This window comes from Caretta caretta, chromosome 15 (genome assembly GCF_965140235.1).
Source record: "Caretta caretta isolate rCarCar2 chromosome 15, rCarCar1.hap1, whole genome shotgun sequence".
Lineage (NCBI taxonomy): Eukaryota > Metazoa > Chordata > Testudines > Cheloniidae > Caretta > Caretta caretta.
The window spans coordinates 10559791-10575734 of NC_134220.1; the positions used below are offsets into that span (position 1 = coordinate 10559791).

Genomic DNA, 15944 nt, shown 5'->3' on the forward strand with positions numbered 1-15944 from the left:
GCTGGGAGTGAAAGAGGAAAGTGCACCTGATATTGCTCATCTGGCAACTAAGAGCACTAGCTAGTGGTGACAATACTCAAGTTCTTCTTGACTACAGGAATGGGGTGATCATAAAGAGACACCTTGAAGCCTGAATGAGGGAGTTCCAACTCTCCCCTCCAAAATCCATGAGGGGTGCAGTGCTTTGGGCTTGACAACTCATCTTTTCTTGACAGATTCATACATGAGCTACATGTGAAATACCCATATATTTTTTTACTATAATAAGTATGCATTTCTTTAACTTTGGGGTTTTTTATTTGATTCATTTTTAAAATGTCAAAGGCTCTAAGGTTCGCATTCAAGGCCTCCTACATTTTATATATATATATACACACATATACACACACACACACAGATACATATAGATATAGATATATAGGGTGTTGTATATACAGTTCTCAGATGCTGGCATCAGAAGATTCAAGTTATACATGTGACTCCTTGTCAGACACAGGCAGCCTCTGATGGTGCTCACTGCCACGTCTTTACAGCAGTTATTTTACTTACCTTTGTTTAATAGTATAGTCCAGTTCTGCTTTTATTGCACCAGTTTTACACCATTTCAATTCCAGACACTTCAACTACATTACTCCTGATTTACCATAGTGTAAGTGAGAGGAGAATATTAGGCTGTTAGTCTGTACTGGTCACTACTGAAACAATTTTAAAATACATTAGAGAAAGAAATTCTCATTAGATGAAGGTTTTCAACCGTTACTTTGTACCAATGGCTTTATCTCATATAGAGGCTTCAACACAGTATCCAAGTCCCACTCACGTTTATTCCCATCTTTAAGGGAAGGAGAGTTTGAGCTTACCTTGCCATGGGTATTGAGCGTAGAAAGAGCTGCATCTAGCATGCACTTCCGGACCTCAGTATTCCGGTCATTAAGGGCATCAGGTACAAAGAACTGAAAAAGGGGCTTCACCTGAGAACTATCCAGGTACTGAGAGAGTTTATTCAAGGCCAAGGCTATCCCACATCTGTATAAAAAAAAATGTATTATGTATGAATTGGGCTTCCATGATTCAGATGAGTGACTTTTGTAAGCACTTGTTTTTTGCAGCTATCACCACTTCCAACTCCAACAGTTAACAGAGAGAACGCCATGGAACCGTAACATTTCAGATAGCTCAGCAGCTGTGCCAATTTTCCCAAAGTGATGATCCCAGAGCAGCAACCACCATTTCACTTTCAGCTCCCTGCTGCAAGTTTCCAAAGGTACAATAATCCGGCATTCGTACAGCAACTTTCATCTGAAGGATCTCAAGCACTTTACACAAACCCAAACACAAGGATAACTTCATCCAGCACTGAAACGTAGTAGCCGTAGAGCAGTACACATAAGCACAAAAGAACAGATTCGTTTAAGGGAAGCAGTGAACAATACGCTGTCCAATTAAAACTACAGAAAGCATTTAAGAGGCAGAATGTAATTATCCAAATTGGAATTTGTCCAGTTCACTGAGGCTAGCACCCTATTCTTGACACAAATGATTGAGCACGGAACAGAGACTGAGAATCTGTTGACGTAAACCACAAATGAGCCACTTGGATAGGAAAAGATTCCATTCTTATGAGATTGACAGGGATAAAATTGTGAAGAACATCAGTCTGATGCATGGGCGGCAGGTATCATAGGCTGAGGAAAGCTGTGCCTTCCCAAATAGCCAGGCGTGGCCCTGCCCATGTCCCCCTCCTACTTCCTGCTCTTGCCCACTCTTCCCAGTTCCCCTGTGCAGTGGCCCCAGCCTGGGCTGGCACTGGGGCCATGCCACCCACCTGGGGCTGGGGCCACTAGCCTGGGGCGGGGGCTGGTGGCCACGGTGGAAGGTTCTGAGTTGCAACAGGGCCTCAACTGGAAGGGCAGGGCTGGGGACTAGCCTCCCCCAGCCAGCGATCCATGCACCACCCATGGTCTGATGGATCTGGAAATGTTCCAGAAGAACATGCAAAGCTGTATTGGTCTGCACAGTCTGCTCAGAGAGACAAGTGTCCCATAATAGGGGAGACCACACGATCACCAGTTGGTACAAATGCAAATGCAGAGAGTTTACTCCTCAAACACTTCCCTGGACCATACACTTCCCTCTCACCTATAACAACATGAGCAAAAGTCGGAAGCATCTCATTTAGGAAGCATTGGAAGTGAAGAGCAGAATTTGAAGAGACACAATACCTTGCTTCCCACTGGTCAGGTGGAGACTCAGATATCACTCGTCCCAGAGCATCCAGAACTGGAGGTGGCCTCTGTGAGTGGGGAAATGGATATATTTAATCAACATGCTTTTCCAAGGACACACACACAAAACATGAAGGGAAAAAACAAAGCTGTATAGTAGAAGTTTACTAGCAGCTCAGTCTAGTTTCCTCTCCTTAGCCTACAAAATTTAGATCCATGATACCTTCCACATCTGCAATACCACATTTAACAAAAAATAAAGGACATATACGACAGCACCAACAGAAGAATGTGGTGAGTGCACAGACTGAGTAAGAAAAGGACATAACACTGAGCATGTGTGGGTTGTGCCTGTAACTCCACACAACAGCAGCTACTTACATAGAGCTTCTCCTGGTAAATCTCCATAAGTTTACTCATGACTTCAGCTGCCTGGTTTTGATACTGCTCTACAGCTTTGGAGAGAGCCTCAGCGCCAGATTGACGCACTGCTTCCTCGTAGTAGATAGTATCTTTGATCAGCAGGGAACAGAGATCAGGCTGCAACTCCAGACCCATAGATTCCCACAGCCTGCAGGTAACACAAATTGGTGATTGATCATTCTTCAGACAACTAGAGATCCCCCTAAACATAGAACACCAGACATATCTAAAGTTGCACCCTTTTGGGGGCAAGACCTACACAGATCCTCTGTGTAAGACCCCATATGGGAAGGCAAATAAGCATCACTGTTACAATCCACTGAATAGAGTACAGTTCTCACCTCTCTGCCAGTTTTCTAATCTCATCTTCCACATCAAACTTCACCACCCAGAGCCGGCGCAGCAGATTCAATCCATTCTTTTCATCACTGTCAGGTGTTGGTAGCACCATCTGCAGCTCCATTAGTCCCTGAATGAAACGACAGGACATTCAGTGCAAATGTCTGGTCTCTACAGCCATCCTTAGCAGAGATGACCTTAAATCATAATACAGGAAATCTTCCATGTAAAGGAAAATTGATTAAATTAACTTTCTGCTGAAGAACGTCTTGACACTTCTTTCGTTTTGCCAAAAGCTGCTGCAAATTGCACAAAATGGAGTTCCAGAGACTGGGTAATAGTTAAGCAAGGAGTATGGGGGGGGGGGGAGAGGAGAAGAGAAGAGGGACTATTTCAATTTTACTATATTTGAGCCATCTCACAGCCATGCAAGGAGACTAATACTTGATTAAAGAACCATTTCAGCAGTCTCACACAAAAGAAGTGTTGCACTCACCTTTCTGAAGAACACATTTTGTAATTTAACAGGGAAGCTATATTGCCATCCAGTTGCTCAATAATCACCAGTAAAATAGTGACTGAGGACTAAGAAGGAGGGGATAAGAGAACATAAAACCAATGTAATTAGGTACAGCAGCCAAGCAATAGCTCTCAGCTGCTTAGAAGTCCAGGCCCAGGTAATTGCCTGGATCAGGAGCCCAATAAAAGACAGAAATCATACCTGCATTGAATAGGACAATATAGTGTCATTTGCAATTGTTGCCATGGTGAGAAATACCATAAAAGGGGAAAGAATTATCCGAGTAATGCTGTGCACACTCAGAGGAAGATGCTTGCCTGAACTTGCTTTTCCACAAGAGAGCACCAAGAAGTAGAGTTCTGGTAGGTGTCTAGCACTGGACAGAACTCTAGGGTTGCGGACAACTCTTATACTACGGTAGGAGGAAATTTATTCCTCAAAAGTCAGTCCATGTCAGGATTCAAGGGGAATAAAAGCACCAAGGCAACAAGACTGTTTCTTCCTCTCGAGCTAGATAACAAAACACCAGCATAACAAACTACACAAGTAAGCTTCATTAAAACAATGTTAGGATTGCAAAGTCAAGCATTCAAAAGTTCAAAGATGTCAGAATTAAGATTGTGTGTGCAACCTGAGACATACACTTTGCCAGTGGGTTTCACAGATACTTGCTCATCAACAAAGAAATATCAGAAACTCAGGAAGATTGAGTTACATTACAAGTTCTGGAGAGGAGTGTTCTCTAGTGCAGTGGTTCTCAAACTGAGGGTCAGGACCCCAAAGTGGGTTGTGATCCCATTTTAATGGGGTTGCCAGGGCAGGCATTAAACATGCTGGGGCCTAGGGCTGAAGCCTGAGAGCTTCAGCCCTGGATGGTGGGGCTCATGTTACAGGCCGCTGGCCTGGGGCTGAAGGCTTTGGGCCCCGTGCCAGGGGCTCAGGCTTTGGTCCTCCCTCCTGGGGTCATGTAGAAATTTTTGTTGTCAGAAGGGGGTCGCAGTGCAATGAAGTTTGAGAACCCCTGCTCTAGTGGTTACAGATCCTTTTGCCCTTTTCATCTTCAAGCTTGATCCTGACTCTTTCTGCCCCTCCCTCAATCCCAGTCCAAGTCTCCTTTTCCCTCCAAATCCCAGTCTTCCCCCAATCCTGGCTCCTCATCCCAGATTTCCCACTTGTTGTCCAATTTCAGCCGTCTCTTCTCCCAAACCCTGTCTCCTTGACTGACCAATCCCAGTATCCACCCACTCCTTGCACCAGTTCCCAGACCCAGTCCTCCCAATCTACTCCCTCTGTACCCTTTGCATCCCACACCCAGTCCAGCTCTTGTCCTTTCTGCATTTGAGTCAGGAAGCTACCTCCTCCATGCTGCCCAGATGCCAGCAGGGAGAGCATTAAGAGCACAAAAGAGTCTCTTTGCTCTCAGTTCCTGTGCCTGGTACCACAGTGATGAGCAGCAATTGCAGGGAAAGGCCTGCTCGGCTCCTGCAGCCCCAGCATGCAGCATGCCCCATGCAAACACACTCTTCAGAAAACTAGCTGCCAAAATGCTAACCAGTCTCTATTGTTTAAAAAAATCTTTTTGCCTAAGAATTAGGCAAGCACAGACAATACTGAAGGGGGTTTATTTACGGTACCGGGAAGACAGACAAGCAGCTTTAAAAATATGGTGCCATAGTGGCCAGTTATATACTTTTTATTAATTCATTTGTACATACAGAGACATTGTTACAAGTAAAAAAAACCCTAAACAAAAATAAAAATAAAAAAAGTACATACATATAAAGGTCATCCTACTTGCATCAAACATTTATGACTACCTTGCGGGGGAAGGAGGCAGAGAGATGGCGGTGAATGAGTGCTTACAAATATCCGGTGGGTTGTGAAGGGAAAATTAGCATTATTCTAAGAGCTAAGTTACTGGGCGGGCATTAACCATATAAGCTAAGCTATGTTATCAGGTATTAACAAAAACTATGTCCTTGCTTCTCAGCAGTTTGTCTTTTTTGCTGGCTAAATTTTAACTCCTTCCAAACACTACTGAGCATGTGTAAACAGTTTTTTTTCCCAAGGCTTATAACTTGGCCAAAATTTGGACAGGTTTTGTTGGTTTTTTTAAATGGGAACAGTAAGAGACACATCCCTGATATCAGAGGGACCCTCTCCTGCCAAATTTCAAGCCCCTGCTCCAAAGCATGGAGGTGCTTGAGCTCCTTAGCAAGTCTGTAGGAAGAATTTTTAACTTTGACACAACAACCTCTTGTCCCCTTATCCCATTCTCAGAAATGGCTGACCCATTTTTGCTGAAACTTTCTAAAAACATTCAACCTGAGCCAGACACGGAACATTTCAGCCCAAATGGCCCAAAGTTTGGCAAAGTTATAAGCAACCAGAAATAAGGTCTTGTAATGTGAAGCATCAGGCAACCTTTACTACAGGAGCACTACCAGCTCCTCCTATAATTAAGGGCAAACAGAATGTTAAAGCGTTACACAGCTGTACGAGGAAGGAGACGGGGATAAGCCAAAACTGCTATTTGAACCACAAACCCAGTGCAGACCCTTTAATGCAATTAATGTTCTGACTGTCCATAGTGGGAACATTTAGTAGTCACTGTCTCCTCCTACAGAGCTTAGCCCAGAGACCCGCTTAACAAATGATGGGAACTATCCCAATCAGGGGGTTGGGTAGCCTGCACAAAGGACTTAGAGAGCCCCGAGTTTAAGTGGAAGTCAGAACAAATGTTTCACACCTACCCTGAGAGCTGCATCTCGAACATTCATGCATGGAGACTGCAGGGCCTGGAGTAACACATCAATCTCCTCCTGTTCTGCATAGGCACAGCCATCCTCTCCACTGCTGCTGGTGCACAGAGCAGTCAGCGTATTGGAAGCCAGAACCTGAAACACAATTACGAAGTATTAGAGCTCCTATTGCTAGCCTTCCATCCCATTGCACTGATCATAAATAAAATATAGGTGGATATGACTACATTGCAACAAAGGAAAAAATCTAACAGACAGTCCAGTGGCAGTGCAACATGCAGCCAGGAAGTGACTTGGTGCTTTGCTTTCTATCTGGGAAAGGCTTTTCTGACTCTCCTCCTCATCAGCATCCTGGCCAATACAGAATGAGCAGTGTAGTTGGACTCTGAAAGGAGCCACTTCTACACTTCTTTGCTGGAGGGACAAAGACCGCCACACAAGGTCTTAGAGAGGAAATAAATAGGGACAAACTCAGGGGGAAATGGGGAAGAACGAGTTGGTCCATTAGAGGAAGAACAAAGGCTTGTTATCCTCAGATACTGGCACCATATAAAACAACTGGTGGTACGTGAACATATGTGAACAACCAGCCCCAGAGATTTTAGAATTGATGGACATATTTCCTAGGTTCAGCTGCTGATCCAGCTTAGGCTGGGTCTATACTGCTAGACTAAGTGGACAGCTCACCTGTAACCGTGGAGAACCTGTTCCAATCACCCTGGTCAGCAACAGCAGCATATCTGTGCGAGGAAGCAACTCGGGGCCATTCTAAGAAGAGGGGGAAAAATAACATCTTGCCACTCTAATTCGTTCAAATGTAACCCCAAAAGCTAACAGACAGAGAAAATCCAGTGCTAGCAAGTTAGCTGGGCAGGAAGGAAACCCACTCCAATGCCAGCTGCACTACTCCTACACCAGTGAACAAAAAACCTTGAATCATTACAACTGACACACAGAAGGAATTTGCTTTATCCATTCCAGAATTTAACACTCTTAAGGATTAATTCAAACTAATCCATATACTGATAGATGCTGGGATAGTGATCTTAGCTAGGCAATTCAGTAGCAAGAGGATAGGCACCTTCAAAATATCTACGACAGATGTTGAGGGACTTCTGAAGGGAAAGTAATATTTGACTAAGCTATTTGCAAGTAGTGATGGTTAGGTCCTCTACCATCAAATGAGACCAGGGAAAAGTATATGAACAAAGAGAAATCAGATTATTTGTGTAGCACCAAATTTGTGCTAAAGCCTACCACATAAAGCCTAAGAGGCTGTGAAAAAGACAACAGATACTCCCTATAAACCCTCATCAACTTGCCAGCTTGTAAATTCTGTCCAAGCAACAAGGCTCAGACTGAGTGTCTAAGAACAGGGGATACAGAGCAAGTCAGCAGCAGGGAGCTAGGGAAACTGCTTCACTGATATTCGAGACACAAGATGGGCAAGGAAGTATCTTTCACTGAACCAACTTCTGTTGGGGAGAGAGACAAGCTTTCGAGCTACACAGAGCTCTTCTTCAGTCTGGGAAAGACACTCAGAGTCACACAGCTAAGTACAGATAGATATGTGCTAACTACTTAAGCTAAACTATCTGTTCTAGCTTGTGTTTATCTGTGACTTTCTGAATACTTTTCCCAGGTCTGAGGAAGAGCTCTTTGTAAGCTTGAAAGCTTGTCTCTCTCTCTCACCCACAGAAGCTGGTCCAATAAAAGATATTACCTCATCCACCTTGTCCCTCTAATATCCTGGGACTGATCATTGCATACAATCACTGATATTTTCACATACAATCAATAGCAAGCTCTGCTGAAGGGACAACTTAGTAGCTGCACAGAACTCTTCATCCCAGGGTTTCTTGCTGAAGGTATCAGTGCCCACATTAACCACTCCTTGGCAACTCTCTTATCTTTAATGCCATTATCTTCAGAGTGATCTCTTCACATTCCTCCAGTTCCCAGCCCTGGGGAACCGATGAACACTGACCTCATCCACCAGCAAAGTTTGGCCACTTGCTGATCTCAGCTGAGCATGAACTGTAAGGATCTGCAGGATCTTGACCATGAGCGCCTCCTTCTCTTCACTATCATTGGGCGTCTCAGTCAGCACTGTCTTTAACAGAGGAAAGACTAAGGAAAATGCTGGGGCTGATAACGATGCAGTGCCTGCAATGGGTAGAGAGAAAAGAAGAAATCCTGTGAGCACAGTGGAGTCTCTTGGGCCTTCATTTACTCTGTAGATATGTAAGAGATTAATGTATTATTCTTTAACTTTTATATTGTGGTATCGCCTAAAGGCCACAACCGGGTTAGGCCCCATTGTGCTAGGCACTGTACAAACACACACAATAAATGCCACAAAGAGCTTACAATCTAAAAGCGACCATATGTAACAAGTGGACTTGGGCAACAGGGTAAGAAATGTAGCAAGGTGTGCACAATTCTTAGCTATTCTAAAGCAGCAATCACAGCTCACCATCTGCCTAACCACTGTCACATTGCAGTTTCACTTCAACAGCAGTGGCATTCAGGCCGCAGCATTGAGCCGGTCTGAGATGCCTGCTCTCAGTGCTGGTGCATTTTATATTAGTGTGCTTTTAGTGGGCTTTTAATTAAGTGACATTAGGAGCTCAAATGATGTCAGACGCTTAGGACCGTGCAGAAAAAGCACAAAGAGTAAGAGGAATCACTGAAATTCAGGGGACAAAAAGTGGAAAAACAGATGAGATACTGAGCTCAGCATCAATAGCTTTTACACAGTACCCAGCAGCCTAGCCAGACCATCCCCTTAAAGACATCACATGGATTCCAGGGGACAACACTCCTTTAACTCTGGTTTGAGGCTCAACAAATAAAGCATTTTGAACTCCAGTTGTTTGGCAGCTGGGTCTTTTTCTCTCATAGTGAATCACCTTTAGAACTGGTGTGAAACACACACTCCTCCCAGCCAGTCCAAAACAGGGAGGTATTAGAAAATAAAGCATTAGAAAGGCTAGCAAAATAAATGACCCTAAATCCCCAGTGTCAGGCTATCCTGTCAAGAGTTATTTACTGCAGGGTACTGCATGAATATAGCCACTGGTTAGTTATGGACCAGTATTCATAAGAATCCTCCCATGGGACCACAGTTACAGTCCTTTTCCAAATACTGCTAAAAATAAATAGTGGTTAGAGAGCGTGAATACCCAAGAGGAATGTTTGCCTTCTACCTTCTCTATCAGTGAATGCAGATTTTAATTTCAAATGGAAGAATGAAGAGCTCTGCAGATACAGCACTACAGTGTTATAGCCAGTTTCCTCTAATGTAGGACACAAGCTGTCAGAGCATTTCAAGGAAGAATTATTAATGACCCTTTTTCCTTGTGAAGCTGCTAATTTAACACTACTACAGAGGGAGCATGGATGAAGAAGCCACAGCTGTGGAATTTGCTCCCTCTAGCCCCAAATTACGGTAATTTCAGGGCATATCTCATCATGGGTCAAGCATTGGCTTGACTATGGGTTTAAGCAAGGGAGGTTCTTGATTTCTTTACAAGGGGCTTTATCAGGGAGGAAAGCTATTTTGCATTCATTTCAGACAACAATTATTGTATTTAAGTATGTAAAAATATGCCCAGATGCTTCAGAAACAGATGATTACATCACATTTTGAAGGGGTAATTTCATGGTAAACCAAGGAATTAATCTTAATTTAAAAGATTAATAATATTTTGGATATTAAGAGACATTAAGCACTACAGCATTTAAAAATCTTCAATCTAATGGGAAAAGGAGTTAAATCAAAATTTCAAATAGAAAAGCTGGGAAAGCATTTATCCATGCAACAGGATTTGCACAACAATCTACTAATGAGCAAATTCTCAGACATTTGTTCAAATAACTGCTGAGTGGGAGGAACAATGTGTATTGTGGTTGTATCCAGCAACGGCCACTTTCAGGACAGAAGCTTTAAAATGGATCTAAATATTAATGAGACAGTACAGTTGAAACAGATGATATACTGCAGAGTCACAATATCACTGAGATGTTAAACAACGTACTGAAGTGGAAAGCACCATGGTCAATGGCTTACTAAACTGTAAAGAATAAGTGTACTGCTACCACAAAGAAGCAGATCGTGGTGGGTGAAGGACTATAGCACTGAGGTACAAGGTCTTTAAAATGATGAATAAAGCTGTATCTTAGATTTCCTCTAAAGAACTGTAAGGGTTGTATCCTAAGGTATTATACTGGTCATAATGGGACAGGAACAGAAAGGTTAAGTTAGATGGTAAACAACCAGAAGCCGGGATGAGCCACAGCTCACATGGCAAGCAAGCTGGGGCAACTCACCTTTTTTTTTTCCCCCCCCTTCTTTTCCTCTTTTCACTTAGACTAATATTTGCCACACTTAGTCAACACTTATTAAGCAGTGCTGAATACTAAGAATTATTCAGTGTTTGCACATATTTATGAACCATGCGTACAGATTCCTCTGCAGGATGTGGGCCTTAGTATGAACTCTGGTGTAGCATGGTTTGTTTGTATAATTGGTTTTTGGTTGTGTTTTTTAAAGATGAAAAACTAACAAGGAATAATTGATAGCAATTTTATACTTGCACTGATTGTACCTGTGACAACATGTATTACCGCTATTACTGCAACAAAAAAAATCTTAGGGAGTAAGTCTGGGGATTTGGGTAAGTAGAGGAGCTTTTCTGTCTAATTTGGGGAAAATAAATGTGACGTTTTAGCTCACAAGAGGCTGTACAAATATCTTAAAAAAAAATCATCTGGAAAACCCCTAGCATCTCTTACCTGGCTCTCCCTTGCCAGTCTTGCTGGGGATGGTGTGTGCATGCAACAAGCAAACAACTCTGTTAATGGCAGTAGACAACTCTTCCTGGCACCAGGATTCATCTAATTCACATGCTGGTTTCATCAGGCGTAAGGTCACATGACTCACTAAAGTACCTAAATATAATAAAACAGTCTTTGAGTGGACTAAATACAAACAATAAAAGTCATTCCCAGAGGTAAAACATAAATCCCCAAACATTATCAACCAGTGGCGTAGGAGCAATTTTTATAATGGGGGTGCTAAAAGCCATTGAACAAAGTTGTAAGCCCTGTATATGATGGAAACCACTTCAAGCCAGGGGGTGCTGCCGCACTCCCAGCACCCGTAGTTCCAGCACGTCTGTTACCAAACTTCCAGAGAGAAGGAACTGCTACCCACAGAGCTAAGGGCTCTCACACCAGCTGGATGAGAGTAGAGGGAACAGAGTACAAACTCTCCAGCTTATGAGAGATGTCTCCATCTGTGTGCATTTCAATCAGATTTCAGGCTAAGCTTAATTCTTTGATCAGAAATGAGCCGTTTTCTGCAAGAGCCATCAGGAAACCCAAGAAAAGAAGCCTCATGCATTCAAAGTTTCTCTCAGAGTTCTCCACATAAGGGCCATAGGTCAGTTGTTATCGCCATCTGATGGCCTGCTATGAGTTGCTAGTTACTGACCATTTCCACATCCAATGAACAAACATCAAGTTTGACATTTGGTACCCCTATTGGCAAGTTCAACAAGGTAGCCAAGGACTGAATGATGAATGCGTGCAGTCAAAGAACTACACTGGGGCAGATACTCCCATCCCAGGACAGACAGACATATCTGTTCTATTGCTAAAACAAAGCAGCGTTCAGAGCTATCTAGCTAACATATTTCACACTCTCTCTATTCACTTTAAAAGTTCCAGAAGTAACATTTACAATCCCATATAACAGAAGCACTCCCTGAACAGGAAATCTTTATACAACACACAACAAATTGCAGACACTAACCAAAAGTCTTCAGTCGAGGAGGCATGACACAGGACGCTAAGGAAAGGAAAGCGGTTTTAATTCTGGGAGCAGCCAATGGGGATTTTAACAGTGGCAAGAAGGAGCCTATGAGAACCGGGATGTACTGGGTTAGACCAAGAGGGTTACTCTTTAGAACAGCATCCAGGAGTCCTAGAGCTGCTTCCAGTTCGCCATCAAGCTGCAAGAGAAATCATTGCAATGGTTACTCCAAAGACTATCTACAAATCAAGGAAGAGGTTTAATCTTTTGTTTCTGATGAAAAACCGCAAATGGATTATTGTCAGTTCTTACATTTTCATTAACTTTTCTTTTAATTGAAATGATTTGTTCATCTCAGTTTGCAGAGGTGACGAAAGTGCCTTGAGTCAAAAGTATCAGAATACCATCCCCTGTCCCCACCCTAGAGCTAGCAGAGATCCAATTTCAGGCAAATTCAGTAACTTGCCTCCTTCAGTTGCTTTCTGATTTGAGACTCCTTCTCCAACTGTGCATGCAGCAACTCCTTCTGTTTAGTAGTCAGCTGCACCTCCTCTTTTATTCCTTTCTTCTTCTTTATTTCCTGAAGGACAGAGTTATTGACATTATTTGGGGACTATCAGCACTATCCTCTCGACACAGGCTATGGAGTGGGAGGGAAGGAGGTGGAGACAGAGAAAATGCAATCAACTCAAAATTAGCTACTCATAAGGCAACATCAAAACACTGCTCCAAAGGCATACAACTCCTACTCGAAGGGCTGGTCTACACTTGAAAATTAGATCAACCCAGCTTCCTTATTCAGGGGTGTGAAAGCTCCACGTCCCTAAGTGACATAATTAAGGTGTCCTAAATCCCCAAGTAGACAAGGCTAGATTAACAGAAGAATTCTTCCGCTGACCGAGCTACCGACTCTTGGGGAGGTGGATTACCTACGCTGATGGGAAAACACTTCCCGTTGGCGTATGTAGTGTCTACCCTGAAGCACTGCAGCTGTGCGGCTGCATTTCAAACCTAGACAAGCCCTAAATGCAGAATGAAGCTCAATGAGTTCACAACTCAGCAGAGCATCCCATCAGCAGCAAGGCACCAGTTTTGCCCAGCTTTTGTTCAGCAAGGAATTATTCAATGAACTGCACTTTCAGTGGAAATAGCTGTATGCAGTATTTCCATTGACTATATCAGGTAAATCAGAGGCCTCCAAATAAATCTGGGGTTTTTTTTTTCCAGAAAGTTATGCTTTCACACTTGAATACAGCTACCCAATTTAAACAGGATTTACCACTTGTCCCATACAATAATGGGAATTATTCTCTCATACAGACATAAAAAGTGTTTATTTGCTTGCTACGATTTCAGTTTATCACATTTAGTCCCAACGGCAGTGTTTCATATTACTGAGCTCTGGTCTTAGGTTGCATTTGGACTGGTTCTACACTGATCTTTGCTGGAGATGTCCTCTCCCCACCTCAGCCTGGAGCTCAGCACTACCCCTTGTGACAAAGTCAGGCCGGATGGCTGCAAGAGGGTTCTGGAAGGCCAAGATATTAGCCCTAGAATGTTAAAGGCCCTTTTTCCTACAAGCCGAGAAGGGTTTACCTCAGGTCATTTAGGGACACCTGAATCCAATTAAGGGCTGCCTGAGACCTTTTAAAACCCCTCCTCTGGTGAGAGAAAAGGGGAGAGAGAGAGAAGTGGCTGCCAGGCTAGTGGCAGCAAGGAAATTAACTTCTCCAGGGTGAGAGGCTGTGCTCCTTCCCATAGGGGAAACAGCCAAACCTGAGTTCTTCCCCTAGCAGACACTGACACCCTGAGGCAAACAATGGGACAACACCCTGCCCCAGTGAGGGAAGGTATCCCCCCTTTGTTTTTGAGTTTGTGAGACTGTTTCCTTTTTATTTGGTGGAGGAATCACCCCTTAGGCCAACCCTAAGGCCCACCCTGAAAATACAGCCAAAGGAACACGGAAAGGCGAAGACAAATGCTGCCCAGAGTGGGGCTGGATTTACCCCAGGCCCACCACCACCTAAGTGGGAAGTGCTAAGTCTGGAAAGACGAAGGAGGTACCTTGCCACACCCTGTTTAATAGCAAACTACTCATTTACTTCTGGATTCTGCAAAAATGCATTTGCTGTGTCCTTGCCATTCAGATACTGGTGATCCAGTAGGTAGCACCTTTCCTCCCTAATTGTATTACAGTATCACCTAGAGGCTCCAGCTGACACTGGGGCACCATTGTGTTAGGTGCTGTACGTGTACACATACACAGAGTAAAAGGCAGTCTTTGCCCTGAATAGTTTACAATCTGAACAAGGGATGTAAGGTAAAACAGAGGCATAGAGGGGTGAAATGACCTGCCCAAGGTTATATGAAAATTCAGTGTCAGAGCTGAGAATAGAACCTAGGTTTTCTGAGTCCCAGACTAGCATCCTATTCACTGGACTATGTTGCCTCTCCTAGTTCATACTGAACTACTGTCATGGCACAGAGTTAGAGAGCTGTGTTCCCATGGTTTTAAATGAGAAATCCTGAAAGATACCATGGCATCTTCACAAGGACAGGAGATATTAACCATGGTATACTGGACAGATTAAAACTCAGGTCACTATATTTTTGCCTCCCCTAATTCCTCCTAAAGTTTTAACTGGACACAGTATTATTCTTCACTTCCTGTCCTATACAGTTGATTGTTGCTGGATGCTATTAAAGCGGACACATTTCAATCCCTAAAGTGATCCTTACATGTAGTGTGTACATCAGACAGGTTTGTAAAGCTCTGTGATGGGAGGTGCTCTCCCAGACATTAATATCACATGTAGACAGAACTGATACTCATCCTGTTCCTCTGAGGGTTGGGCAGGTCATTGATCAAACATATGGCAACGTGTCCAAAAAGAGCCCTTTGATTAATTTGACATAATTCCTTCTACTCTGTTACTTTCCCCATAAAGCATATATGTACATACTGAATGGATCTGCTAGTTGTTACCAAAATGCAAGTTCCCGTTAACGCCTACTGAGAACCTATTAATCGACTGTTATACAAGATGCATGAAATAAGACATGAGGAGAGAAGAGACCCTTGCACATGCACTATATACTGGTTGCATTGTAATCATGTTCACTTCACTAAAACTGCACAGCTTATGTATGCATTTAAATCAATTGTAACAGCTGGTATTTGGACACCAAAAATTTATATTTCCTTCAATACACACAGACACACACACACCAGAGCCATGCAATGAAACGGATGAGCTAGGCTGGTCATTAAAACCTTCAGCATTGGGATGTCCTGCTACTATCGCCTTACCTCCTTCAGTTCCAGCTCAATGATCTGCTCCTTGAAGGAATAAGCCTTATTCTCCCTCTTCATGTTGGCCTTTTTCATGCTGTCTTGTTGTGCACTGAGAAAAAGTATTTAGAGGAATCAGCACAATGAAGTGGACTGAAAAGGTTCTTGCTAAAGATCCAGGAACACCCATCTACGAGCAGCTGCTGAAGCCCTTTACCCCAAGACTGGAAGCCACTGGAAATTGACTTCCACATTCCAATTTACACAGGGAATTAAAAGCCCTCACCTCTGTATGATGGATTTGTCGAACAGCTCCCCCTCTGGCGTCTGCATGATGGCAAACTCTTCTCGAGTCACATGGCACAGAGCTGGGTTCTCCATAGAAGCTGAGATTGTGCTGATCAGCTGAGGGAGCACTTTGCAAGGTGAAAGTGCCGAGAGCGATCCCACTGCATTCATGGATGACTGCGAAGAAAAAAAACACTGTGGTCAGTGTTCACTGAAACAGTCTCGCCATCTTATTCACAAGACTAAGTCCCTGCTCAGTTGGCCTGAACCATTTGTC

The 15944-nt window shown here is 43.4% G+C and overlaps 1 protein-coding gene across 3 annotated transcripts in view; it reads right to left on the reverse strand.

Moving 5' to 3' along the window:
• The window catches only part of GCN1 (GCN1 activator of EIF2AK4), a 61947-nt gene that overhangs the window by 25084 nt on the left and 20919 nt on the right, over positions 1 to 15944 (reverse strand). For all 3 annotated transcript variants that reach the window (XR_007352807.2, XM_048821193.2, XM_048821195.2), the window contains exons 21-32: positions 15666 to 15844; positions 15398 to 15491; positions 12554 to 12667; positions 12088 to 12286; positions 11067 to 11222; positions 8257 to 8435; positions 6957 to 7037; positions 6261 to 6404; positions 2990 to 3117; positions 2607 to 2796; positions 2223 to 2293; positions 861 to 1026 (exon numbers count right to left, since the gene is read on the reverse strand). Coding sequence is in view for 2 of the 3 variants with exons in the window: in XM_048821193.2 (XP_048677150.1) it covers positions 861 to 1026; positions 2223 to 2293; positions 2607 to 2796; positions 2990 to 3117; positions 6261 to 6404; positions 6957 to 7037; positions 8257 to 8435; positions 11067 to 11222; positions 12088 to 12286; positions 12554 to 12667; positions 15398 to 15491; positions 15666 to 15844 (1701 nt within the window). In the remaining variant the exon portion in view is untranslated. The remainder of the gene's footprint in view (positions 1 to 860; positions 1027 to 2222; positions 2294 to 2606; positions 2797 to 2989; positions 3118 to 6260; positions 6405 to 6956; positions 7038 to 8256; positions 8436 to 11066; positions 11223 to 12087; positions 12287 to 12553; positions 12668 to 15397; positions 15492 to 15665; positions 15845 to 15944) is intronic.